Raw genomic sequence first — 26,957 nt, forward strand, 5'->3', positions numbered from 1 at the left:
TCTCCATCGCAGTGAGGTTAACTAGCATGGGGAACAAGGGAGGGCAAGTAGGTTTGAAAGGGTTGATAAATTCAGCTGGGGACACGTTGCATCAGAGATGTTTGTGGTGTATCCAGGTGGCTGTAACCAGTAGCTAGAGGGGGAGACAGGAAGCCTGAGCTTGCAGTACTCTGTCCCCGACGATAGCTCTTCCCCACCCCACCCTGGGCTCTGACTGTTGCTAGTCTGTCCCTACTGCCAGATTGTGAGGGTAGGAAGCAGGTCTGATTCAGGTTTCTCCCCAGCTGTCTAGGCCAGATTCTTTTTTATTTTTGGTCGGGGCGGGGGTGGGCATGCTGCGCTGGCATGCAGGATCTTAGTTCCCTGACCAGGGATCAAACCTGAGCCCCGTGCAGTGGAAGCACAGAGTCCCAACCACTGGACCGCCGGGGAAGTCCCTAGGCCAGATTCTGAACCATAGCAAGTACTTTGTGCATGTGTGCTGAATGAATAAATGGGCATCCTCGGTTGAGAGGTGAGAGTGGAAGTAATAGACACAGAAGATATTGTCCAAGGGGAATTTTCAAGGGAAATAAGAAAAGAGAAGTGCTTAAAAGACCTGAGGAGCAGTGGTCAGAGAGCTAGGAAGGTAAGCAAGAGCACTGCAGCCAGAGACCAAAGCATAAGTGTTACAAGAAGGAATTGTCACCAGTGTCAAAGGCTGCAGAGAAGTCAGGTAGGATGAGACTGACAAGGTTTTGCTCTCATAAACAGTAAGCATTTCCCAGGTGCCTCCTCTCACTAGAGCATAGTGCCTCACGCTTTAGGCTGCGGAGATGGGGTTGAGATACCTCCTGCCCCCAGGGTGTTGAGAGTCCAGCAGGGGTAACTGCATGTGCCATCCCCTTCTGTGTTTTATATTCTTTCTTTTATATATACTGAAAACTTTTATATTTAGAATTAGCCAGCTGGACTCAGCTTAGATGATCCCAATTTTGTTGGCAACATCCAAAGCATCATAGTCAGGAGCCAGTCGAACATATGCCTCTTTCTCTCCATCAGGCCTGATCAGGGTGTTGACCTTGGTCATGTCAATGTCATAGAGCTTCTTCACAGCCTGTTTAATCTGGTATTTGTTGGCTTTGACATCCGTACTGAACACCAATGCGTTGTTGTCTTCACTCTTCCTCATGGCTGACTAGGAGCTTGATGATGGCGTAATGGTCAAGCTTGTTTCCCTGAAAGGCGCTCTTCCGAGGATATTTGGAATGCCTCCTGAGCCTCAGTGTTTTGGGCCGTTGGAAGGTAGATTACGTGAGACATTCTTTTTTTGTGGCTGTGGACGCCTTTCAACCCTGCTTTCTTGGCCTTTAACGACTTTGCTTTGGCTTCGGCTTTGGGAGGGGCAAGGGCTTCCTTCTTCGCCTTCAGCGCCATCTTCGTGAAAAGCTGTGTTTTACATTCTTATGGTTGGGTCTAAGTACCTCATGAATGATGTAGAGAGTGAGTGCTGGGGAAATCTTAGAGAAGAGTAATCAGCCAGGACTGGGGCGGGCTGGGAAGATGGCACGGAGGAGATAGCCTCTAAATTATACCTTGGAGGGAGATGAGGAAAGAGTACATTCCAGAGTGATGCTGGTGGGAGGCTGAGAAGGGAAACAGAGAAAAGGTGTTCTGGGAGCCTTTGGGTCACCTGGATAAAGATGTCCAGCAGGCTTGTCCTTGAACTGGCTGGAGGACAGGAGAAAGCTCAGCTCTGGAGCTATGTATTTGACAGTGAGGGATCCATAATGCTTAAAGCAGGAAGTTTCCTGTGCATCCTTTCCCTCTGAGAGGTGAAGAAATTGAGGTGCAGACAGGAAGAGCTGTCCAAGTCTATTAACAGCAGACGAAGGCCCCAGGAGCTCAAACCTGGCCTCATTCCCTTTCCACTACCCCACAGCCGTTGGCCTAGAGGTCATGGGGAGCCACAAGAGAGAAGGTCTGGAAAGGGTGCTTGGAACAGTGAAAGCCAGGCCTCAGGGTAAAAGTGCATTGGGTAATGGGAGGAAGAAAAGGAACCAGAAGGGGAGAAATACCAAGAGAAGCCAAATAACGCCAATAAAGGAGCCCTAGCAGACAGGATCTTGAGATATTTGCACGCCCATGTTCATTGCAGCATTATTCACAACGGTGAAGAAGTGAAAACCACCCATATGTCCAGCAGCAGACAAATGGATAAAGAAATTGTAGTCTATAGATACAATGGAATATTAATCAGCCTCAAAAAAGGAAGAAAATCCTGTCATATACAGCAACATGGATGAACCCTGAGGACAGTATGGTGAGTGAAATGAGCCAGTCACAAAAGGCCAAACACTATATGATTATATGAGGCACCTAAAGTATAGTCAGACTAATAGACAGAAGGTTGCCAGGGGTTGGGAGGAGGAGGAGTGGTGTTTGATGGACATCAACTTTCAGGTTCGCAAGATGAAAAAGTTCTAGAGATCTGTTATGCAACGATGTGAATATCGTTAACATACTGAACCGTATGCTTAAACTGTATGGTTAAGGAGACAAATGTTATATCACCATGTGCTTTTTACCACAATTGAAAATTAAAAAAAAAAAAATTTTTTTTTTTGAAGAAAAAGCCATAGTAGAAAAGAGTTGTAAGAAGAATGGTGTGGCCAAGGTGTAAAGACTGCACAGAGGTCAAGGCCAGTGGGGGGGCTTCTGGGAAATCGTGGAGAGTCATCTGAGCAGAGAGGTGGGGGAAAAGCCAGACAGACCACAGGGCATTAAAGAGGGTGAGGGCGACACTGGGGGTGGGGTGGGGTGGGGGGCAGCAAGAACGGACCCTGCCTGGTGATTGGTGGTAACAGGCAAGAGTTAGTGAGGGTGGAGGGGCTAGACTGAAAGGGTGGAGCTGTGGGAAGGATTATTGCTTTGTTTTCTTTTTCGGTACAGAGAGCACACTTGTGGGCGGAAGAAGGGAGGTTAACGATGAGGGAGTAATAAAGTGGGGAGGGCGATGCAGGGGGTCTTGGCACAGCGGAAGGGGCAAATGCACCTGTTAGCCTTCGTTGGAGGAGGGACATGTGCCTTCGTGACAGGAGGGAGAGGGGGAAGGTGATAAGGGGGCGTGGACAGAGTGTTTGTCAGATATTGGGAAGGATGTGGCCAGGATGGGGGTGACTGCACAGTCTTGCTATAAATTCAATCCACCAAGGGTTGAAACCAACAGCTTGCAGTGGGAAAGGGGGGCTGAGGAGGAGTCAAGAGAAGTGTGGGACAGCTGGGGACAGCAACTGTGGGACTGCAGCACGGAGTCCGTGATGGATGAGGTGCTGCCTGGCCGGCAGACACACAGACGTGTGTTGGCCCCAAAGGCAGAGTTGCAGGCACTCTCTAGCAGTGCCTGGAGTGGAAGAAAGGGCTGTGGGGCTGGCTGGGGGCTGGGAGGCAGCTGGCAGGGCAAAAAAGGTGGTTTGGAGCTGGAGAGAACAATCACCCTACAAACCTACTAATGTCCTCGGACTGCTTGCTCCCCTTACCTCCCGCGGTCCTCGGCTGGAGCGCTCTGCTCCAACAAAAACAGCACCAGTCATAAGCTTTGTCTTTTTAATAAAAAATAAACTGTCTGTGACAAGTCGTTTTTGAATCCCAAAACAAAGGAGAGGGGAGAGGAAAGGGGTGCAGGGGTCAGTCAGGGAAAAGGAGTGAACAAGGCTCAGATTACCCCTGTGTTCTAGCCAGGCCAGAAGGGGTTAAATCTGCCCCCAACTGAAGCAAGATGGAAGGAGGTGAGACTTCAGGAAAGACCTCCCTGGTTGAGTTGATAAGGGGAGCAGGAAGGGAGCAGCTCCCTGCAGAGTCCTGGAGAGCCTTGGGAGAGGGGAGTGTTGGTGTCCAAGGTGGCAGCTGCTTTTAGAGTGGAGTCTCCAGGTGTGGTGTGCTATCTTACAGTTGCTTAGGTGTTTGGTGTTTTAGGGTCTCTTGTAGCAGTATGTTTCTGGAAGATCCCGGAATGGCCAGAACTGAAGGATCCTCTCTAGGTCCTCCTATCATAGCCTAGGTCCAGGCCTGGGGCAGCCCCCATTAGAGAGGCCACGTGCTTGGCAGAAGGGAGTCCCATAGGGGAGCCAGACCGCTGTGCCCAGTCCCACTGAGTGCTATCGGTGGCACAGAATGGCAGAGAAGGTCCTTTTGTGGGAGGAAGGTGGTCTTTTGTGCTACGCCCACCCTAGTCAGGGCTGCACTGCTCCCGGTACCCCCAGCCAGCACGGCCAGGCGCCCTGCCCTACCCAACAGCTCCAGCTTGTACCCAGAGTTTAAGCCACCTCAGTGCCCTGGAGGTTGCTGTCAGCGTCCACATCACTGGCAGAGGTCCTGAATTCCTTGGGGGATTGGAGGCACTGCTCCCTGCTCAATGGGGCCTTCTCCCCGAGGGGCAGGGTCCCACAGCCTTGGACCTTGCCCCGGGCTCGGAGTGCCCCTAAAGGGGAGGCGAGGAGGAGGATGAGGGCTCCTGAAAGCACTAAGGCAAGGAGTACAGTGACGGTGAGGAAGTGGGGCCAGTAGGACCGCGGGGCAGCCAGGGCAGCCCCACCACCGACTCCAGTCAGCGAGGCCTCCATGCGTTCCCGGGGAATGCCCGCCAGTTCAGGATCCAGGGCCAGGGGTTGGTCCTGACTGTCCACCCAGTAGGAGACCACAGGGTATGAGAAGTCATTCTCAGTGGCCCAGCACTGATAGAGACCCCCCACCCCATCTCGCAGTAGCAGCAAGAGGGAGCCATGGTAGACTGTGGAAGAGATGTCCGGGATCGCTGCTGTGCCGTGACTCCAGTGGTAAGAGGCCAGAGCTGAGAGGTGGGGGCAGGGGAGCTCCAGGATAGAGTTGGGGACAGCCAGGACTTCTTTAACTGTAGGTAAGGGAAAGGGGCCAAAGGTTAAGGAGAGAGCAGGCAGGAGGGAGTCTCTACCCGACATGTGGGCCCCAAATCCCACCTCCAACTTCTATTTCAACTCCTAAACTCAACTCTGACCCCTTTCCTATCTCCAGTCTGGGCCCCATACTAACCTCCCCAGTCCATCTGACTGCAACTCTGACACCAGAAGCAACTTCAACCCCAACCCTGAATCCCAGCTTAGAATTCCTATCCCTCCTCCCTACAGCCTACATCCCAATCCATTCCAACTCTGGGTATCAGGTCTCAAGCCAGGCAGGTGCTGGGGGAGAAACTGAGGCAGAAATGCCCATCCCCTCCCAGAAGTCCTCCCGAGCCTTTGTGCCTCCCCTGGTCCCACACTCACTGATTTGGGGGCGGCTCCGAGGCCTTCCGCTCCTGCCCATGGGGCCATTGGCACATGCCCACTCTGGGTTCCCACGCTCCATGTCCTGCTTCCAGGACTTCCTGAGAAGGCAGGGAAAGCAAAAATTATCCCTTGAAACAGCCAAGAGTGGGAGGAGGAGGGAGCAAGAGAGCGAAGTGCAGGGGGGAAGAAGGTGGGTCTGGGAGACTAGGTAGAACAGAGAGGAGGGGAAGAGAAGCCCAGAGTGGACTGCCTGATGCAACTCCATCCCTGAAGGAGCCCCCCACAGGCCGGGGGAATCTTGCAGGCAATGTGTTAGTAGCACCTGGAAAGAGGAAGACCATAAGCTGGGTAACTGGCACTCACGGGATGGGGGAGGGCAGGAGGCGGCAGATTTGGGACTCTGGGTCCCAAGCACAGTGAGGGTCCCGGGCAAGGACACAGTCCACACAGCTGTCGTAGACACTACAGTTGGCTCGGGGAACCCTCCAGATGCCTCCTGAGAAGCCTGCAAACACTGCGCCCTGGAAGAAAGATGGAGAGTGTCAGGGCGTCCTCGCCACACCTAGGAAGAACCCAGCACCCAAGGTCTGCCCCACTAGAAGGCCATCTGAGGGTCAGGTCCCTTCCCACCTGGGTGGGGGCCAGCTGCAGGTTGCGAACAGGCTCAGGGTCAGGGAACAGCTGGATCTCCTCCACCAGATAAGCGTTGTTGTCCCCACTCACCACAGCCTTGTGGAGGGACCCTGTGCCTGTGAAGAGACAGAGAGAGCTGAAATTGTCTGACCCCATCTACACACCCCTCTCGTGCTCCCTCTCTGACTCCAGATGGCTTCCCCAGCTGTCAGAAAGTTCCTTCTGAAGTGTGCACTGGACACAGATCTGTCAGACCGTTTCCCTCTAGGCCACGGAGATGGAGCTTGCTTGTAAATGGCTGGAAATCCCTTGCCTCTCGGCCCTTCCTTTGCAACTGCCTGATAGAACTCCATGCCTGGAGGAACCCAACCGTCCCCTTTCTCCATGGACATGGGGAAGTGGGCTGCTGAGCACTTCTGTAGAAAATCACATCACCAGCCTCCCTCACCTCCATCAAGTGTCTCTACTCAAAGGCACTTCAGTGAGTTCTACCCTGACCGCCCTTTTAAAAATTACTACCACCCCAACTGGCATTCCTGACCACACTCCGCTCCATTTATTTTCTAATCCCATAATGTACCCAGTAATTGACTCTTCAGTATGTTTATTGTCTGTCCCCACGCACTCCAAAAAGGAGCTAGATTTTTGTCTGTTTTGTTCTCTATTGTGTACCCAATATATGCACAGCTGATGTCCTAAAAGAATGAATGAACCTGATGGGTTTCTTCCACTAAAGCTCAAGGTCATCCACCTCAGCCAGGCCCTCAATATAATATATGCTTGGCAATCTTCCCCATCTCCCCCGCAGACTGTCTCTCCTTTTTTCTCTTTTTTTTTTTTAAATAAATTTATTTATTTTTGGCTGCGTTGGGTCTTCATTGCTGCACGCAGGCTTTCTCTAGTTGCAGCGAGCGGGGGCTACTCTTCATTGTGGTGTGCGGGCTTCTCATTGTGGTAGCTTCTCCTGTTGTGGAGCGCGGGCTCTAGGAGCACGGGCTCAGTAGTTGTGGCTCGCGGGCTCTAGAGTGCAAGCTCAGTAGCTGTGGTGCACGGGCTTAGGTGCTCCGTGGCATGTGGGATCTTCCCGGACCAGGGATCAAACCCGTGTCCCCCACATTGGCAGGCGGATTGTTAACCACTGTGCCACTAGCGAAGTCCCTCTCCTTCTTTCTACGATGAATATTTGAATCTTTTCCTCTCTCCTCAAACGTCCCACCTTTTCTACCCCTCAATCTCCCCCCACCCCGCCCCTCACTCATGACCCTGTGTCCTCCTACTTCGTAGAAAACACAAAAGCCTTCACAAAAGAGCTCCCTCTATGTCTTGCCCATTTCCCCCATCAAGTCTATACATTTCCCCTTCCTGTCTTATCCCCTCTTCTACTCCTTCACTCCCATCCCAGCAGAGGTCTGTACCTCCCCCACTCACGACCAGTCCCTCCCCCTGGTTCTAGAACCAGGCTTCCTGCTGCCTCTGCAACTTAACCTGCCATTTAGCCCCTCACCTGCCCATCTCTTCGCCATCCCCCTCTCTACCGGATCCTGACGATCTTTCCCATCTTTAAAAAGATTGCTGGCTGGATCCCACGCCCTCCTCCAGTTACCTCCCCTTCCCCTCTTCCCCTTCACAGCCAAGCTTCCTGAAGCATGATCTGTGATCTCTACTCTCGCTGTTTCCAGCTCCCCCTCTATCCTCCCTCACTCTTCACCTCTCTAGCATGTCTTCCCCATAAGATAAACAGTTCTTGCTAAGGCCACCAAAGCCCTCCATGTTTCTCTCCCCCACCAGACTGAAAGCTCAGAGAAGGTAGGGACAGGACCTTCTCTGTATTTTACAGGACCCACTGTATTTTCAGAGCCTAGCAGGGTGCCAGGCACAAAGTAGGTGCTCAGAAAACATTTGTTGAATGAATGCCTGAGTCAATGAACTCAAAGGTTTCCCTCCTCAGCCCGAGTGGCAGTCCCTGCTCTGGTCCCCTGAGGGCCTTCAGCCCTTTACTCACTGGTGCCCAGGTACATGACCAGATGGCTATTCCCGTCGATGCCCTGGGCTGTCTCCACCGCAAGCCGTGTGTACTCCACACCAGACTTCACCAGCAGGGGTGTCCCCACCACCGGCTCATCCATCAGGAAATGGTCCTTCATGAAGGTCAAGGCTTTATCAGAGGAGGGGCCCTCCAAGCACTGAAGGGGAAGGAGGCAGATCAGGTCAGCTTTCTCCTTCCTTCAACTCACCCATTGCCTCTTCCCTCCCTCCCTCCCCCTTGGCTAATATCCTTTGCCTCCTTTCCTCTTGGCAGTCCTCATTTCAGGATGGGGATTAAAGCTGGACTCGGGAACTGCCTGGCTTTGAATTCCAGCCTCTGAATTGAGCGTGCCTGAGGTTCCTTAACAGTGTAATGGGCCTATTACCAACACATCACAGGCTTGCTGTGAGGATGCAATGCACCAACACATGAAAAGTAATTAGAACAGTGCTTGGCATAAAGTAAGTATTTCATAAACATTAGCTGTCATTATTTTCCTCCACCATCACCTTCACCAAGGATGCCTGGCCACCAGCAGGAAGTAGAGTGAGGGTCCCTTGCAGACAAGGACCACCGTGAACTCATATCTGTTAAGTCCAGGCTTAACACAGGACCTGGCACACAGTTGGTGCCCAATAAATGTTCGCTGAGTCAGTAATTGAATGAATGATGTCACAGAAAGGGGTGGTGAACAGGGAGTGTTTCTCATCATGGTGTGGCATGAATTTGATGCGTGACTCTGGGAGAATCCCTTCTCCATTCTGGGCCTTCTTTTTCTTACTCATAAAATGAGGGGGTTGGACCAGCTGTTCTCGAAAGGCCCTGCCAACACCAGCATACTGTGGCTTTGGGACACCTGTGTCCTGATCTTTGGTCACGATTCTTGTCCTCCGTTTCCAAGAGCACTGTCTTAACACCAGCCCCAGCTCTGTCACCTACAAGATATGTCCTCAGACAAGTTACCCCACCTCTATGAGTTGCAACTTCCTCATCTGTAAAGTGATGTAATAACATCTGTATTTCATTTTGATGCCAGAATGAGCATAGGCACTTACTCTCACTTCCTCCCAAAGGGATTTTTTTTTTTTTTTAAAGACACAAACCTACAGGGATGGGGAGAACAGGAGAGGAGGCAAAAGCAGCCACATTTTGGAAGGTGGAAAGCAAATGAACAAATAGGAAAAGATTTAGCAGGATAAAAGAATCTTCTTAAGCCAGCCCAGGGATAACCCCAAACTATCTGATTTATAAGGCAGAATTCCTGAAGTTCATGGATTAGTGGCCCCAGTCACCTCTGGAAATGGGGCAAAGGAGGGGCTGAATAAAGAAGATTATTTGAAAGTCTCTTTAAGAAGTAGGCAGATTTCCTCCCAGCTCCATGCCACTGAGTGACTGACCCTTCCATACCCTAGCCCCAAACTGGAGGTTTATTCTCTGGAGAGGGTAAGACAGAGGGACTCTGAATGGAGTACAGCGGAGATGGGTGACACCACCATGAAAGCAGGGGATTAAATCCAAGTAGACACAGTACCTGCTGAGACTCTTCCCCCACACCCAGCCCTCTTTCCCCATGGCTCCCAGACACCAGGAGCCAGACCATCTCCCTCCAGGCAGAAGACTGGAAGAATCTACTCCAGGAAAACTGACTAGAGGTCCAAGAGGAAAGACTTAAAGATATTGACACTGAAGGTCCCCAACAAAGCAGTCCAGCCAGACCATTCTCAGTGGAGCTATCACAGAGCTCAAGTTGCCAAGTCATGCCCAGGGTGCAGAGTTTCCAAACAGCTTCATGGTCCCCTCCCTCTTAAATATGAGTAGATAGCCAAGGATTACCAGATATGTGAGTGAAACCATGAACATGAAAGAGATCAAAACAAGGAAATGGAAAAAATGAATAAACAAAAACCTAAGAAGAAACAGAAATGATTCAGAGAAAAGAAAACTACAGCAAAATATCATTACTATCTTAAGAGAGATAAGTATGAAGATAATATACCCATGAAACAAGAACATAATGCTACAAAAGAGGAGTTGTTATTTCAAAGAGTGTGGCCAGAGGCTACATACTTCCTGAAAGAAGACCACACTACCACTATGAGGTAGTTTTGTTCCCGAAAATCAAACTTTAATCTGATTACATCTCTAGATCCAAACACCAACCAATTTACAGAAAATACTTAAGCTCCATCACAGAGATGCAAAATCAAGATCCAGACTGTGGAAAATTCTACATAACAAATAAATTGCAAGAGAAAAAAAGAAGTTGGAAAGGGAACATACAGACTAAAAGAGACTGAAAAGAACAACCAATCCAAATTTACAGATCTTATTTGGATTTTGATTCCAATAAACAAACCATAGTTTTTAAAAACCCTTATGATATCTGTGAGACTATTAGAAATTTGAACACTAAATGCATATTAGATTAAGGAACTATTACTAATTTTTTGGTGTGATAATGGTACTATGGCTATGTTGTTGTTGTTTTCAAAGCCCTTATCCTTTGAAAATACATACTAAAATATTTATGGATGAGGTAATGGGATGAATGGTAGCCCCCCAAAAGCCATGTCCATCTAAAACCTGTGAATGTGACTTTATTTGCAGAAAGGGTCTTTGTATACATAATTAAAAATCTTAAGATGACTCATTCTGGGGACTTTCCTAGTGGTCCAGTGGTAAAGAATCTGCCTTCTAATGCAAGGGACGTGGGTTTGATCCCTGGTCAGGGAACTAGGTTCCCACATGCCGCAGGGCAGCTAAGCCCGCGTGCCACAACTACAGAGCCCACACGCCCTGGGGCCTGTGCACTACAACTAGAGAAGAGAAAACCCGCATGCCACAACTAGAGAGAAGCCCGTGCAATGCGATGATAGATCCTGCATGCAGCAACTAAGACCCAACGCAGCCAAATAAATAAATAAAATATTTTTTTTAAAAAGATGACTCATTCTGGATTACAATGGGCTCTAAATCCAATGACAAGTGTCTGTATAAGAGAAGTGGAGGAGACATACAGAGATAAGGCAAAGTGATGACAGAGGCAGAGATTGGAGTGATGTGCCTACAAGCCAAGGAACACCAAAGGTTTCCAGCAGCCAACCAGAAGCTCAGAGTGAGGCATAGAATAGATTCTCCCTCAGAGCCTCCAGAAGGAACCAACCCTGCTGACACTTTGATTTCAAACACCTGGCCTTCAGAACTGTGAAAGAATAAACTTCTGTTGTTTCACACCACCATGTTTGTGGTAATTTGTTATGGCAGCCACAGGAAACTAATACAGATGAAATGATACAATGACCAGAATTTGCTTCAAAATAATAAGAGGAGAAGTGGGTGGGGTATAGATGAAACAGTTTGATCGGCTATGAGTTGAAGCTGGCTGACGGTTGTATGGAGGTCCATTACACTATTCTGTTCACTTTTTATATATTTAAAATTCTCTATAATGGAACATGTTTATAAAAGACATATTCAAAGCTCAAAAAATCTAGTAAATTAAATATCTGATAGCAGAAATTAAAAATCTGATAGAAGGATCAGAAGATAAAATTGAGATACTCTCTCAGAAAGTAGAACAAAACCAAAGCCATGGAAAAAATCTTTTAAAGGATTTTAAAAGGTAGAGGACTAGTCCAGGAGGTCCAGAAAGAAGTGAAAAAACCTTCTGACATTAGAATGTCAGCTCCATGAGGAAAGAGACTTTTGTCTATTTTGTTCACTGCTATATCCCCAGTGCCTAGAACAGTGACAGGTGGCCTCAAAAAATATTTGTTGAATGAAAAGGGAACAGGAGGAAATAGTTCAAGAAAACTTCTTAGAACTGAAAGAACTAAAATTCCAGGCTTAAGGGGCAAATTGAATGTCCAGACAATGAATAAACAGATATCGTCAAGGCACAATCATGAAATTTCAAAACAACCAGCGACACAAAAAAGGTACTACAAGATTCCAGTGAGAAAAAGAAAAACAGGTGACATTCAAAGAGTTGGGGATCAGAATAGCTTTAGACTTCTCAACAGCAGCATTGGAAGCTAGAAGATAATAGAGGAAGCCTTCAAAGTTTGGAAGGAAAATCATTTCTAGTCTCGAATTAGATACACCTAGGCAAACTATCAAACGTGAATGTAGAATAAAGACATATTCAGACATTCAAGGTCTCAAAAAAATTTACCTGTCATGTATCCCTTTCCGGGAATCTCCACTAAAATGAGATAGTGAAAAAAAAGAAAAGAGAGGAAGTTGTGGGATGCAAGAAACACCAGATTGTCACAAGGAAGAGGCAAAGGGAATGCCCAGAATGATGAGGAAGGGAGATTCCAGGATGGCAGCTGTGTCCCGGATGTAGTTAAGATGTAGATGTAGTACAGACTACAGCAGATAGGAAGGATCTCCAGGAAGATGAAACTCTTAGAATACATAATGGATCTGTTTTTAAAAGAGATTCAGATAACTGAGGAAGAGTTTGGGGTTGAATTAAAGATAAGAGCTTAGAAAACAAAGCAAAAAAAAATAATAATAATCAAGATAATTACTAACCCCAGGGAAAAATTTTAAATTATGCAAAAAGGAAAAATAATCATGTCTTACTACCTGGCTCAGTTGTGAATAATGAGTCATAATACAAATATTGATTTAACCAAAATTACTGTAAAACAATGTTGGGAGATGAGGAGTGGGTGCAGTGGTGTGTTGATAAGGCAGCTCTGGGGAACGACGAGTGGGGGGACCTCTGATTTGAAGTGCTTGCTGATTTCCATGATGTATTATTCCCACCATGGCTGATTTCAAGCTATCAACGTATTGTCACTGAGTTCGGATTTGTAAAGAGATGCACAAAGAGTTCTTGCTAGTTGCTGCAAGCCAGTTTTAGCACATCGCTGAGTGCAGGTGGGGGACATGGTTAAATCCTCACCATCCAGAATGGGAATTCAATAGACACTGCCTGACACTGAAACATCAAGAAGTAGCAAGAAAAGTATTTCAAGATTTAGAGATAAATATCAAAAGAATCAGCTAAAAGAGTTGAAGGTGGTTGTCTCTAGAGAGGAAAAAGTGCTGAGGATAGGAAACAGGGCTGTTTTTTGTAACTAACCATGTAAATCTATATGATTGTTTAAATGCTGTACATATACACTCTGATCAAAAAACAAAAGTTAAATAAGAAATGCAGGTGAAGATGCCCAAGACAGTCCTTGGCACAGCCCGTTTCCTTAGTGATATACCCAGGTATTTGGGGTTCACTCAGCTGGGGTGAAGAGGTGCTGCTCTGTGTTTAGGATGGGGTTGGACACATGTGGAATGTGGGCAGCCAGAATGGGTGAATATCTGAGCAGACAGGACCTGGGGGTGCGGGGAACACTAGCATTTATTGGGCATTTATTATGCCGTGATAGGTACTTTGACATGCATATTATGTATCTGGGGAGGCAGGGTTTGCTCAGTGGGATGGGTAGTACTCACGCTGCCTGGCCGAGGACTGATATCAGAGAACCCGTAAGTAGTCCAGCGTGAAGTCTCTTTGTTTAATTCCTTATACTTCCCCTCAAAGACATGCTTGATGTCCTTGAGTGAGAAAGCACAGACAGCAGAGCTCCTGGTCACACCAACCTGCCTGGAGAAAGCCAGAGGGGACATTGTCTGTAACCTCCTCTGCTATACCAGGAAGCTCCCCTTCCAACCCTGGCCCACCCTTGGTGAGAAACCCCAGAAGGGCAGGAGGATGAAGGGCTGGGTCAGCCCCCAGCTGTGGTGATAAGGGCTAGGAGAGCCCCAGACTCTAGCCCATCTTAGGATCTGAGGTGTGATTATCTTTAATGAGAATTAAATGGGGCTCATGCCCTGGGGTGTCTCCTGCCTGGCCTGCCCAGACTGGGCCCCTATGGGAGGAGCAGTATAACCAGCTGCCCAACAGGCTCCAGATGAAGTGTTCCTCCTTGGGGATCCCATGTATTCCTGGTCCTCAGATAACCAACCAGAGTCTAACTACAACTATTTTTATTCCTTCAGCCTTGGTCTGTGGAGACAAAAGGTCTCTCCTGTTCTCTTTAACCTGTGACATACACCATATTCTCAGTTCTGGATGCCATAGATACCAGACCCTGCTTACAACAGATATCTTTGATACCTGACATATTGTCAGCAGATCCCAGACCACAGCAAGTAAGTTAAACTTTCTCAGCCTCCAAGCAATGACTGTATTTTTATCTTATGTCGCTGGTGGTGTTTCACTCTTTGCTCTGACCATTAGGAAGCTCAGAGCTAAATCTGTGCCGACATCCCAGGACTGCACATTTGTAACGCACATTTGTAAAGCACATGTGTAATGTGCTGACCGGATCCCTGGGTTCCCTTATTCTCCTTTTATTTCCATTTCCTCATGGATTTTATTTTATTTTAATGTTTGCCTTTTGTAAGCTGCCTCCTATCCTTTTTGGAACCAGGCAGGATATAAACTAATAAGAACCTTTCTGAGCTTTATTTTTCCCATCTACATTAAGGGCATGAGTCAAATTCCTGGGAGACGGTGATGATCAAATGCCTTCGTATGTGAAGTGTGGAGTATGTGCTCGGCTCACATCAGTTCCTACCCTCCCTGGCGGGCCAGGGCAACAAGGGTGCTGACCCGTAATCCCGCTTCCAGCCGCCACGTTCCCGCCTGGCTGCTCACCACTGAGAGGTGAAGACAGCGTAGACATAGGGATCGGTGGAGAAATTGTCTGCCAGCAGGACAGCGTGACGGATGATGTTGAAGGGCAGCTGCCCTGGCTGGGCGCAGAGTAGCTGGGCCTTCAAGAAGGTGGTCCACTTCTTCTGCAGCAGCTTTTCGCCGCCCACGTCGTTCTAGGGGCACCAGAGGAGTCAGGGGACGACCCCTGCCCCACGTGACCTCGCCCTCTTCCCCGCCCCTCACTCCCATTGGTCCCTAAGTGCTCAGCCCCGCCTCTGCCATCTCCCCATTGGCTTCTCCACAGCCAGCCCCGCCTCCCGCCCAGGTTGCAGACCTTGCAGACTCTGGCCACCCGGGATGTGTGGAGCTTCTCGAAGAACTCAAACTCGCTGGCTGTCTCCTCGAAGAAGAAGTAGACGACGTGGGTCGAAGGGATGGCTGCCACGAAGGAGGCGTCCGCTGCAGGGGCGGGGCAGATGGGCTAAGAGATGGAGCACCTGGATGCCCTGGCTTCCCCTTTGTGAAAACCCTTGGCTCTGGAGGACAGGAGACATGACCTCTCGGGTCCCACAGCTGGTCGAGACGTAGCCATGGGTGGGGGGTGGGGGCGGGGAGCGACTGGTACTTCTTTAATTATTTATGTAAGATGCAAGTTTCAAGAGGACGGGAGTTTTGTCTTCTTCCCTGCAGTACCGCCAATGCCTAACAGTACTGCCTTGCACACTGTTATGCCTCAACAAACGAGAGTTGAGTGAATTAACAGCAGTTCACAGTGCCAGGTCTCCGGGACTTGGGGAAGGGGGCCAGACCTGTGCTGGGTGGGGCTCAGGTCCTTACGTTGCAGCCAGCGGAGGAAATTGTCCGTCTTGAGGACAGGCTGGGATCCCAGTGTGCGCATCAGGATGGGCTCACTGCCCAGGAAGTTGTTCATGGTGCCGGAATAGAGCATCCCATCTAGTGTGGGGAGAGGCGGGGAGACCTCATCAGTTGGAGGGTGCCCCTGCCCTCCTCAGACCTGTCAGCATTCACATCAGTCTCTGGCCTCCTTCATGTGTTCTACACCTTCCTATGGAATCCCAAAGCCCAGCTCACAGCCCCCCACTGAGCACCATTCTTAGGTCCTTCTGCCCACAGGGAATGGCCAACCTTATGGCCTTCAGTGTTTTGGCACTTTTCTCTGGCTCCTCCCTCCCATGCCCAGCTAAACCACTTGCCAGTTAGAATCACTCATTGTTGCCCGAAGATGGCTTTGTTTTGTTTCCGTACCTTAAGTCCTACCCTTTTCTTCATGGAACACCTTCCCTGCCCATCTACCTATCTTTCAAGGTCCCACTCAGTCAAAGTCCACCGCCTTCAGGAAGCCAGGGTGGGAAGTCTGTAATGGTTTGTGTCTGGGAGGGCACAGCACCATGATTTCTTCTTTGTAATCCCTACAGTTCCTAGCACAATGCCTGGCACACCAGAGGGGGCATTCATACAGAGCATACTTGTTGAACAAATGACTGAATCTCAGACCTCTTCCCTGCCTGAGACCCTTCCTGGACCGTCCCACCTCTGTGCCTCTCTCCATATCCATTTCGCTCCACCTCCTTTGTGGCAGTTTCAGCAGGAGCTGATGTTTGGGGTACCTGATTCTCCCTCTGATTTTGTGTTCCGAGGCTCCTGGCTTCTCCTCCCTCTGTCCCCTGCTTTTCAGGAAATTGTCAGATTCCATATGTCACAGAGTGACCAGGGAAAGCAGTTGCTGGGGTGGACCAGGGAACCTCATACTCACCTGCCAGGACAGCCGTGTGCTTATGGGCGGGGTCGAAGGGGCTTTGGCCTTTCCCCTCTACAACCTTGTCCTCCGAGATGGGCAACAGGTTGGAATCTTGGAGTTCCTAGAGAAGGGGAGTGGCTGGGGGGCCAGAACGCCAGAGTCTCATGTCTGGGAAAGGAGGGGCGTGAGGGAGGGAGGGGAGGGGATGTAGAGGAAAATTGGTCTGGGGCCCGGAAGCTCACAAGGATCCTGCGTCTGGAAAACCAGAGTTTTCCGGAGCTGCAGAGGATGAGCTGGGAGTAGACGTGAGGAGGGATGCTTGGGGCCTGAGAGCTGGTGCCAGATAACTCACAATGAAGGTACAAGCAGGGCTGAAGGCGAAGGTGCCACAGGCGTAGAGATGGGTGGCATTGAAGGAGACCAGGACACGAATAAAGTTGAAACACTGTGTCTGGGGGAGATAGAGAATTCAGGCCTCCAGGGCACTTGCCCCAAACTCCTGGGCCCCCAGAGGCTGCTCCTTCACTCCCTAGTAGGGAGAAGGGCTAGGCAATGCTGAGGCAGTCCCTGTCTGTCTTTATAGAACATGATGCAGGCAATTATCATGCAAACAAGCATCCTCTGCTGCCTGCCTGATCATCCAGTGATGCTCTAGGGACACCAGGGTTCTCTACCAGAGCCCCAGTGTCTCCACCCCTACTTACCTCATTGCTCTTCTTCTTAAAGGCACATTCACTCTTTTTTCGGTCACTGGCTGGCCAGGGTATCTGAAGTGGGGCATTGGGAAAGGGGAGATAAAGGGAATGAGGTCTTCAGCTCTAGCTCTGACCTACCATCCCCCGCTTGGCTCTGATGTGAATCACCAGCAGGCATATTGGTTAGTTACACGCTAGTGGGCTATAATAACCTCACTTTGTGACCCTGGCTATTACTCTGATGATACTGTTATTCATTAGGACACAGCTCCATGGTAAAACATGGCCTGTGGAATCAGACCTGAGTTTGAATCTAGACTCAGCCACTTACTGGTTGAGTGATCTTGGTCAACTGCACAGGCTTCTGGAGGGCACAACTAGGTAGCATATGTAAAGCGCCTAATGCCATGCACGGTAATAAAAGCAGCAGTTGGCAAAGAAAACCACCACATTTCCTGGGGAAATTGTTAAAAATGTCAGTTCCTCACACCTCAGAGAATCTGTATTTTTAAAAAATTATATTTATTTATTAATTTATTATTTTTGGCTGCGTTGGGTCTTCGTTGCTGCCTGCGGGCTTTTTCTAGTTGTGGTGAGTGGGGGCTACTCTTCCTTGTGGTGCACAGGCTTCTCATTGCGGTGGCTTCTCTTGTTGCGGAGCACAGGCTCTAGGCACACGGGCTTCAGTAGGTGTGGCTCGCAGGCTCAGTAGTTGTGGCGCACAGGCTTAGTTGCTCCGCGGCATGTGGGATCTTCCCGGACCAGGGCTCAAACCCGTGTCTCCTGCATTGGCAGGCAGATTCTTAACCACTGTGCCACCAGGGAAGCCCAGAATCTGTATTTTTAATTGGCATCCCATGTGTGCAGGTGGCCCACAGACCACACATTGAGAAAAACAAACCGTGGAGATGCTCAGTAATTGCTAGCTCCCTCCCTCCCTTTTATCCTTCCCTCTCCCTTTCTCCCTCACGTTGTTCCCATGAGTAGGGTGGCTGTAATTTAACACAGAAGCTTCAGTGATTTCTACCGGTGGGTGGATATCATATTATTGATATAATTTGAGTCAATGTTTCTCTCATATGTCAATGATTTCCATATCAGCCATTTTAGTAATTAATAGTATTCAACCAGTATTCATGGTACCAATGAATAGTGAGGCCACTATAGTGTTTCTTGTCTGTTATACCAATCATATATATATGTTTATACGAAGAATTGCTGATTGTTGGGGACTTTCCTGGTGGTCCAGTGGTTAAGAATCCGCCTTCCAATGCAGGGACTCAGGTTCAATCCCTGGTCAGGGAACTAAGATCCCACATGCCGCAGGGTAACTAAGCCTGCACACCACAACTACTAAGCACGCGAGCCACAAGCAGAGAGCCCACGTGCTGCAACTACAGAGCCCATGCGCTCTGGAGCCCACGGGCCACAACTAGAGAGAAGCCCGCACGCTGTAACGAAGACCCAATGCAGCCAAAGAATAAAATAAATAAATATTAACAAAAAAAAGAATTGCTGATTGTTACTGATTATAGGTAACAGCAAATTGGGTGGTTATTCATGCGTAAGCAGCCCAAGCGCAGGGCAGCTGTCGGTCCCCTCCTCCCTCCCAGCCCACGCCCTTCCCCTGGCCTCTCACCATGTTCTTCAGCCTTGGTACCCCTGGATCCTGGATATTCAAAGCCAGAATGGCCTCTCGAGCCCCCACATAGAGAGTGTCTCCATCACCACTCAGGAGCAGAGTGTCAAAATCCTGGAGGCCCTTCTGGTGGAAGAAGCTAAGAGCTCTGCGTCCATCCCCTGTAGAGAGGTGGGGAGGAGGAGACAGTGATGAGAAGTCAGTGGTCAGGGCTTCCCTGGTGGCGCAGTGGTTGAGAGTCCGCCTGCCGATGCAGGGGACACGGGTTCTTGCCCCGGTCCGGGAGGATCCCACATGCCGTGGAGCGGCTGGGCCCGTGAGCCATGGCCGCTGAGCCTGCGCGTCTGGAGCCTGTGCTCCGCAACGGGAGAGGCCACAACAGTGAGAGGCCCGCGTACCGCAAAAAAAAAGGAAAAGTCAGTGGGCAAGCAGCTGATTTCTGAGATAAAATCAGGGGAAGAAAAGGGCTGGCAGAGTGTGTTCCCCAGACCTTGGCAACTGGACCCACTCTTCATCGGCAGCTCCCCGCTTCTTCCCACCCTGCTGGCAGCCATAGGAGCTTTGTGTGTTGAGCTCATAGTAGAGAGGAAAGGCAGCCAGAGACAGGGTAATGACAGACTGGGGCTGGGGGAGGGTGGCCCGTACCCAAGAGACAGACAAAGGGACAGGAAATAAAGTGAGGCACAGTGGATGCTCTTCCAGGCCTGGGGGCTGCGGTGGGGGAGGACACATTGGGCCTCACTCGTGGGGAGAGCAGAAGGCAGAGAGACGACAGGAAGGTGTTGGCGGCCACAGACAGGAAAGTTAGATGTAGATAGGACTATGTGTCAAAGTAGCTGTGGGTTGTAGGGGACCCACTCACCAGCCCCACTTTCCTCCCCGCCTCTATTGCAGGAAATTTCCACCACAAGAATCACTGCCATAGGCTGAACAGAAAGGAAATGTTTTTCTCCAAAGTTTCCTGCAAGCGCCTAGATGTCACCTGGGCATGGGATTCCATCTGGTTGTGGGAAGTTCCCTGAGGTCTCCCCATCACCGTGGTGTGGCAGAGGTGGGGCGTGTGTGCCTGGTCCCCTGGCACATCAGCAAGGGGGGAGGAGCTTCTGAAATCCTCTCTCATGAGCACATTTGTACTTTTGCATTAGTTAGAGGACTGACTAGCTAATTGTTACCTTTGGAGGCTCAGAGACTCTTAGGACCAACCAAGAGGAGGAGCTGGGGAAACATGTGGCAAGGTGCTGGAGAGGCCGGCCTCCCCAGAACTGTATACACCCCTCTGTTACTGAACTGACCACCCCAAAGTGTGGTTGTCGGTTCATCTGCCTCCCCCTTGGGACCATCAGCACTTTGAGGACAGGGGCTGAGCCCTGTTTATGTTGTAATCCCAGCACCCAACACAGAGGCCCCTCCATCAACGGGCAACATGCATTTCCTTTACCGCGTTGCCCCAGAAGGACGCTAAAGACACAGCTGTGCACAGGAGACTGCCCCTACAACTCCTACAGGGCCCATGTTCCCTCCTGAATCTTTTCCCTGGAGGTGCGAGACCAGCAGTCACCACAGCCTCAGGAAGAAACCAGCCAAGCTGTGCCTAAAGGGTCCCAGGGTCCGTATCCCAGCCAGGCCACACTGAGTTCTTGTATTCTTGGTGTCCACAGTACTGGGCATGACGTGGTCCAGCATCATGTGTGCAGTTGTGTGTCCTGGGTCACCAGGCCCACAGATGCTCTTCTGGCAGGGGCCTTGGCTTTGGGGCACTTGAGGGCATGAAAGCAGTTATGGGTTTGAGGTGGCCAGTTTGATAACAGTGACATTTAAGGAGGGAAAGAAAAATCACCAACTCTGGTGAACAAGAAGGCACAACGCCCCGGCCCCCTGGTCCCGTCACTTCCCTTTCCTCAATCTCTGCCCCAGGTGAGTTTCATCATTCACTCCTTTCTCAGTCAGCCCGGTGTTGCCGTCCCCACACTTCCTGATCATCAGACACTTACCTGCGTAGTATTTGACCCTGGGTGTGGGCCCCTGTCCGTCACCCCGTGCAGTCGTCGGTGGTGGCAGGAGCAGCAAAAGCAGCTGGAAGAGGAAAAGGCCCAGGAGGCTCCAGGAGTCCAGGCCCAGGGCTGGAAGGGCCATGCTCAGCCAGAGGCTGTCACCAGAAGGCTCTGGGGAAACAGGCAGCCGCCACTCTCTGGGTGAGCAGTCTTTACCACATCCTCCCTGGGAACCAATCAGATAGCCCCAGGCAGCAGAAATGTGTATTGTGGGGGGGATGCTAGAGAGACGGGCCAGTTTCCTCTCCAGAGTGCCCTTAGAGAGTCTCACTTCCATCATCCCACAGGCCTTATCCCGCCTCACTCTACCCTCCGGGTAGGAGTCCAGCTGTTCCCCATCCCACCCTTCTGATCTCTTTGCACCAATAGCCCCACTTTGCCTTTTCTCACCTTACTCTCAGGGAAGTCTTTCTTGCTGTTTCCTCTTTGCCTTCCCTCCTCCTATAGCCCAGAGCCCAAACCAATGCCTGGTCCTGGGCAGGGAACTTTCTGGGGAGCAGATTCTTGCACTCACAATATAGATTCTTCAGACGTGACTCTCCTGGCACTTTCAGATCTGTTGATACCCATGGCCTCGTACACAGCCCTACCGTCTGATGACCCAAACAAGCAGATCAGGTCTGAATCAGCCTGCTCTGATCTCTCTCCAGCTGGGCTTAGGTCGCTGACTCTCAGGCCTACAAGCCTCTTCTTGCAGGGAGGAGATGGGAGTCCAGCCTGGAGGGCTGGCTACCAGCATCGTGCGGAAAGTGGCCCAGGGCAGGGACTGGTTGGCTGTCTCCCAGCCTCTGCAGCTGCCCCCTCTCTCCCTGGTCCTTGTGCTGCTGCTGTCTATCTCCCTGGGCCTCTGCATAATCCTCCCCTGGGACTGCCACCCCCCAGCCACCCATCTCATCTCACCCTTGAGCCAGACACAGTGCAGAACCTAGATGTCCAGACTCTTGGGCGTGGGTGCCATCCAAGAGAATAAAGAAGGGGGGTTCCCAGGCCCCAGAGGCAGGGGACAGGAGGCTCAGCCTGGCTGGGCCAGGCGTGCGGCGCTCCAGGTACCCATAGCGGCAAAGCCAGCACTGGGAGCTCTGGGCAAGGGAAACCAGAATTTCCACCTCGAGTTGTGACAGATCCCTGGCTTGGGCGGAAGTTGGTGGATTGGGAGGGGGCTAAAAGGAGGCACACCTCTGTCTTTCACCTCATCTAACCAGAAAGTTTAAAAGGCCAGAAAGTTTCTGGGTCATTTCAGCCATTCCCCTGTCCCTATATCTCATCACATCCAGTCTAACCAGACTAGCAGTGGTTTCTCCTCTTGCTCAAGACTTCCCAGCTAGGAGACATGACACAGTCTTTCATATTCCTCTTTCCACTTACCCACAAGGTGCGGTCTCTCTACTCTTACCTACTGGGAAGTCCCTGCAGTGATCTAAACTTTCAAACCTCCCACTTCCAACTGGGCCATAGTCTTTAAAAAATAAAACAATTGCAAACAACAGGGACCTACTGTATAGCACAGGGAACTATATTCATTATCTTGTAATAACCTATAATGGATAAGAATCTGAAAAAGAATATATATATATATATATATGCCTAACTATCACTTTGCTGTACACTTGAAACTAATACGACACTGTAAATTAACTATACTTCAATTTTTTAAAATGGCTCTAAAAATCTAATAAATAAATAAAACAATTGCATTAAGCTCTTATCCATGGCTTTGCTGTGGAAATTCCTTCCGTAGTCTTATCTCCAACACTCTTAAGGCAGCATCAGGCCAGTGGGAAACCCAGAAAATTTCCCATCTGAGCTTGAACTTACTTCTGGGTTACCCAAACGCCTGATGATGGCTGCTCACCCCCTCCCTGAAGGCTCCAGGGGGAACCTCATAATCCAGGGTTAATAAGGCATCTAACACCAAGGGCTTCATGACCTATAAAGTGGGTAGTTTCCTGCCCACTCAGCCTGAGCCCAGCTGACTGCTGGTTAAAGAGCACAGACACCCCAGGGCTAATCCGACTCCGATAAATAACCCACCTCCTTCTTAAATGCACATTCCTCATGGTCAGGAAGTCCTTCCTGTAGGGTAACTTCCGTCCCTCTTGCCACAGCAAAGCCTACAGGGTGTTGGGACAGCCTAGGCTCCTCCTTAGAAGAATTCCTTATCAGTCTGCTCAGCCTTCTTTCCTTTCCCTCTGCTCCCATTTTCCCTCAATTTCCCTGAGGGCTGGCCTCAGCCAAACCCCTCCTGACAACTGTTTCTATCAAGACTTACCTAAGACTTCCCCAGACTCTCATGGAGTCTTGTTGCCAGATCCTTGGGAGAAGCCATGGTCTAAGCCACACAGAGAACATTTTGTAGACTCTCAGAATCAAGGGAAACTCCCACCCAGACCCCGCCTCAGAGCCTAACCTGCTCTGGGACCTCTCTGCTTGAACAGATCGTCTTTTCTGGGTCTCTGGGAGGAGCTCTGATAGGGTGGGTGGGGCTTGGGGAAGAAGGTTCCAGCCCCACCCTCCCAGCCCTTGCCGTATTCCCACCTCTCTGGAAGTGTTAGATTCAATGCCCTGAGCCGAGTTCCTCCTTCTCCAGAGACCCAGGAATTCTCCTTCTGGCAACAAGTCTCCCTTTCCCCAGCCTCTCCAGTGAATATGAAGTCTGCATTATCAGGCTTTGGTCTACCCAACAATTTTAGCTAGGTACCACCATAATCCCATTTTAAAGATGACAGAAAGTGAGGCAAAGGAGGTTACACAGCCAGAAGCCAAGTTAAACTCATATCTGCCTCATACCAGAGTGACTCCCTTAGCTACACTGTCTCTCAGGAGTCCTACTCCTGCCCTAGTCGGGGAAACTCAGCTCTGAGCCACTTGCATGGAGAAGACAAGTGTGTAGGGTGGGGGGTGGCAAGTTCTAGCTCCGATGGGCTAAGAAACAGTGCCTCTAGGGTGATTCCTGACTCAAGAGGAAACAGAAACCTCTCTGAAGAAAGGCCATCAGGTACAGGTCCCACCCCCTGTCTCCACAAGGGCTTTCTGGTCTAGTTCCCTGGAGGAGCCTGGTGGGGAGGAAGGGCACCCTGCCGCTACCACTCCTTGTCTTGCACCAGAGCCTCAGGAGTCAGATCCCAAGTTACACTGCCATCTCCCTTGCTGCAGCCTGCAGAGCCCACAGCCAGGGCTGGCTTCCTGGGCATGTGACCTGCGCAGTCACGCAGGTCCCCACGCTCGGTCTAATGCCCAGCTGCTGCCGTCTTGAAAGTCTTGATCTTGTTCCAGGAGCTCCACACTTTCATTTCGTACTGGGCCCTGCAAACGATGTAGCAGGTCCTGCCCAAAATATCAAGAATGCTCAGAGCTGACAGGGTCCCACCCCCTCACTGTACAAACCAGGAAACCAAGGCCAGGGAGGCAAAGTGTCTTGGCTGAGGTTGGAGTCAGGCTGCAGTTCAGGTGGGGTGGTGGTAGGAAGGGGTCATAGGTTCAAGGACCAGGCTGTAGGGGCCGTGCCATTTCACAGCTCCAGTGTGGGAGCTCCCCAACTCCTTTCTCTCCCAGCCCTGGGGCCCAGCCTGGGGACCCCCATGACAACAATGCTGAGTTCAACCCTGACCGCCCCAGTGGGGACTCCTCCCCCACGGCCCCTAGACTGCATCAAATACTAGCCCCTTTCTGGCCAGCTTTTAGCCCAGGATAGAGATGTAGATGTGGGGATGGAGGTGGGAAGGGAGATGGGGGTGTCACTCCCACACTTACCCCATGCTCACCCCAGGGACTCCGTCTCTTCTGCACCCTGAGCGAGCATGGATACCTCACTGAGGGAGGGGCTCCTGAAGCCAGGAGAGAAGCCACTCCTGGCTTTGCCAATGACCCAGCTGGTCCAGTTTCCCCCACCACCTCTCCCGTCTGGCTTCAGGGACAGCCCCAGAAGGGCACAGTCCTAGGGAACATCAGCTTCCTGGCTCTCCTTCTTAGCCCCACCTGCCCTGCCCTTCGTTACCCTCTTGTTAACAACCACAAGCAAGTCAAATCAACTTATAATTATTAAGTGCCTACTGTGTCTAAGGCACTAGCGATATCGCCAAACCTCTACTCCCCCAGCATCCCCCCCACCTCTTCCCATCCCCAGTCTCCCAGCCTTCTTGCCGCCCACGCAGCCCAGTCCCCCCTAACCCCTTACCCAGTGCCTGCTAGGTTTCCTCCTTCCGTCTGACTAGTGCTGGGAGACTGAGCTGAGTACTGAGCACAATGGCCCGACCCCCTCTCTCTGTCCCCTCCTCAGGGCAGAGCGAGCGCCAGACAATGGCCCGCCCCCTCCTTTCTGAACTGTCAGCTCTCCCGCTCCCTTACCTGGAGCTTGGAGCGGCCTCCGTGTTTCCCTCCCCCTGGAATGCCAGGCTTCCTGTCTCCCAGTGCCTTCGGCCCTGCCACACCCCCACCCCCCATCCCCAACCCCATCCCGCCTCACTCGTCCTCAGTCACCATGGCAACTGCATCTCTAAGTGGGAGGGACTAGAATCTCCCCATATTCTTCCTCCTCCTACCCAGTGTCCCCCTGCGCCCCACCTTCTGCGGCTCCTGGATCCACATGTGTGGAGGAGGCAGGGCTCCGGATGTGGGGGGAGGCAGGAGGGGGCACACTAACCCCTGGGGGTCCTTGCTCAGCTCCCTTGTCCACCGTCAGGCAGGCACCACAGTGCAGATGTTCCCCAGCTGGGTTCAGGGGGTCAGTTGGGGCCATTTCTCCTTTATGGTCGGTTTCTCTGTGTTTTCCCCATTCTCTCGGGAACTGTGTATAAGTAAGGGGGTCACACCTGGATGCTGGTCTGCCTGACCCCAGGCAAATTTTTGAGTTTACCAATGAGGATGCAAATGAACTCACAAATATCTGTGCAAAGAAGCCAAGAGACAGGGTCTCTGTCAAGAAGCCCAAGAAGCCCTCTTCTATTAATATTATCCTGGCTTGCATGGCAAGGGCTCCATTGCCAGGTTCAGGTTCTGCCATTTCTTACTCAGCCACTTTACCAAGAAGATGCCAGAAGCCTTCTTTGGCTAACCCCCTGAGACCTATTAGGAGAAAGTTTGTGCTATAAAAGGAGGGATTGAGGGAAGACTTCAGAAAGGACTTTCTAGAGGTCCAGATGAGATAGGGCTAAAAAGAGACAAGCCTGAGCTGGATTCTTTCCCATCTGTGAGGCAAGCAGGGGTCTGGGTGGAAGCTTTGGGAGCTGGGCCTGGTGTCCTCTTCCAGCCCTGATCCTGAGCCACTGTTTACCAGAGTTCCCTCCTGTTCCCCCTGGGCCTCAACTTCTTCACTGGTAAAATGAGGAGTTGAAAAAGCCCCTTCCAGGGGACTTCCCTGGTGGTCCAGTGGTTAAGACTCCATGCTTCCACTGCCGGGGGTGTGGACTTGATCCCTGGCCGGGGAACTAAGATCCCACATGCCCTGTGGCCAAAAAAAAACAAAAAGGAAAAAAGAAATGGAAAACAAAAAGCCCCTTCCAGGTTGGCCTCTCTCCGCCTGTGGGAAGATTGTGAGAAAAGGTACCATGCGACTGGGGAGCAAGAGCCCTGAATCCGGGGCTTCCCTGGTGGTGCAGTGGTTGAGAGTCTGCCTGCCGATGCAGGGGACGCGGTTTTGTGCCCTGGTCCGGGAAGATCCCACATGCCGCGGAGCGGCTGGGCCCATGAGCCATGGCCTCTGAGCCTGTGCTTCCGGAGCCTGTGCTCTGCAATTGGAGAGGCCACAACAGTGAGAGGCCCGTGTACCGCATAAATAAATAAATAAAATTTTTAAAAATTAAAACAAAAATAGAGCCCTGTATCCCAGGCCTGCATAACTATAACTTGCTGTGTGATCATAGGCAGGGCACTTGCCCTCTCTGATTCACATAGGTAAAACGATGGCTTTCCAGCTTACCTGGGAGCAGCTTGGCTTATCTCTAGACTTAGTATTTTTAGGAAGAAGGAAGTGAGTGTGCAGGTGCCGGCCCAGGGCAGAGAGTTTCACAGGCCAAACCTGGTTCCCCTTTAGATTAGGTCTGGGTTGGGGTGATGGTTGAGCATTTCTGTCCGGGGCAGGGCAAGAAGGGTCTGTGGTGAAAGCAGAAGTGGACTGAGCAGAGCTGCTACCGCTTCCCCCCACTTCCTGACATGCCATCCTGTGTGCCCTCAGCCTGAGGCCCTTGGGAACTCAGAGGGTGCCTAC

At 50.8% G+C, this 26,957-nt stretch overlaps 1 protein-coding gene and 1 pseudogene across 7 annotated transcripts; both read right to left on the reverse strand.

Moving 5' to 3' along the window:
* Positions 1-958: 958 nt before the first annotated feature.
* Positions 959-1,416, reverse strand: LOC114899830 (annotated as a pseudogene).
* A 2,153-nt stretch (positions 1,417-3,569) lies between these two features.
* Positions 3,570-25,412, reverse strand: SEMA4A (semaphorin 4A). Of its 7 annotated transcripts, none has more exons than XM_029229758.1 (15): positions 25,395-25,412; positions 20,696-20,866; positions 18,705-18,865; positions 17,075-17,137; positions 16,723-16,821; positions 16,386-16,491; positions 15,449-15,565; positions 14,946-15,070; positions 14,612-14,784; positions 13,405-13,555; positions 7,918-8,098; positions 5,913-6,031; positions 5,646-5,803; positions 5,280-5,380; positions 3,570-4,888 (listed from the first exon to the last, which is right to left on the reverse strand). In XM_029229758.1, the coding sequence occupies exons 2-15, from the start codon at positions 20,835-20,837 to the stop codon at positions 4,296-4,298; spliced, it is 2,289 nt and encodes a 762-aa protein (XP_029085591.1). In that variant the 5' UTR covers positions 20,838-20,866; positions 25,395-25,412; the 3' UTR covers positions 3,570-4,295. The 7 variants fall into 7 exon arrangements, with proteins under 7 accessions (XP_029085591.1, XP_029085586.1, XP_029085590.1 ...); XM_029229753.1 differs by lacking the exon at positions 25,395-25,412 and adding an exon at positions 23,025-23,163 and having other exon boundaries at positions 20,696-21,348; XM_029229757.1 differs by lacking the exon at positions 25,395-25,412 and adding an exon at positions 23,025-23,139.
* Between the last annotated feature and the right edge of the window lie 1,545 nt (positions 25,413-26,957).

Source organism: Monodon monoceros, unplaced genomic scaffold (genome assembly GCF_005190385.1).
Source record: "Monodon monoceros isolate NGI ecotype Baffin Bay Population unplaced genomic scaffold, NGI_Narwhal_1 Super_Scaffold_18, whole genome shotgun sequence".
Classification (NCBI taxonomy): Eukaryota; Metazoa; Chordata; class Mammalia; order Artiodactyla; family Monodontidae; genus Monodon; species Monodon monoceros.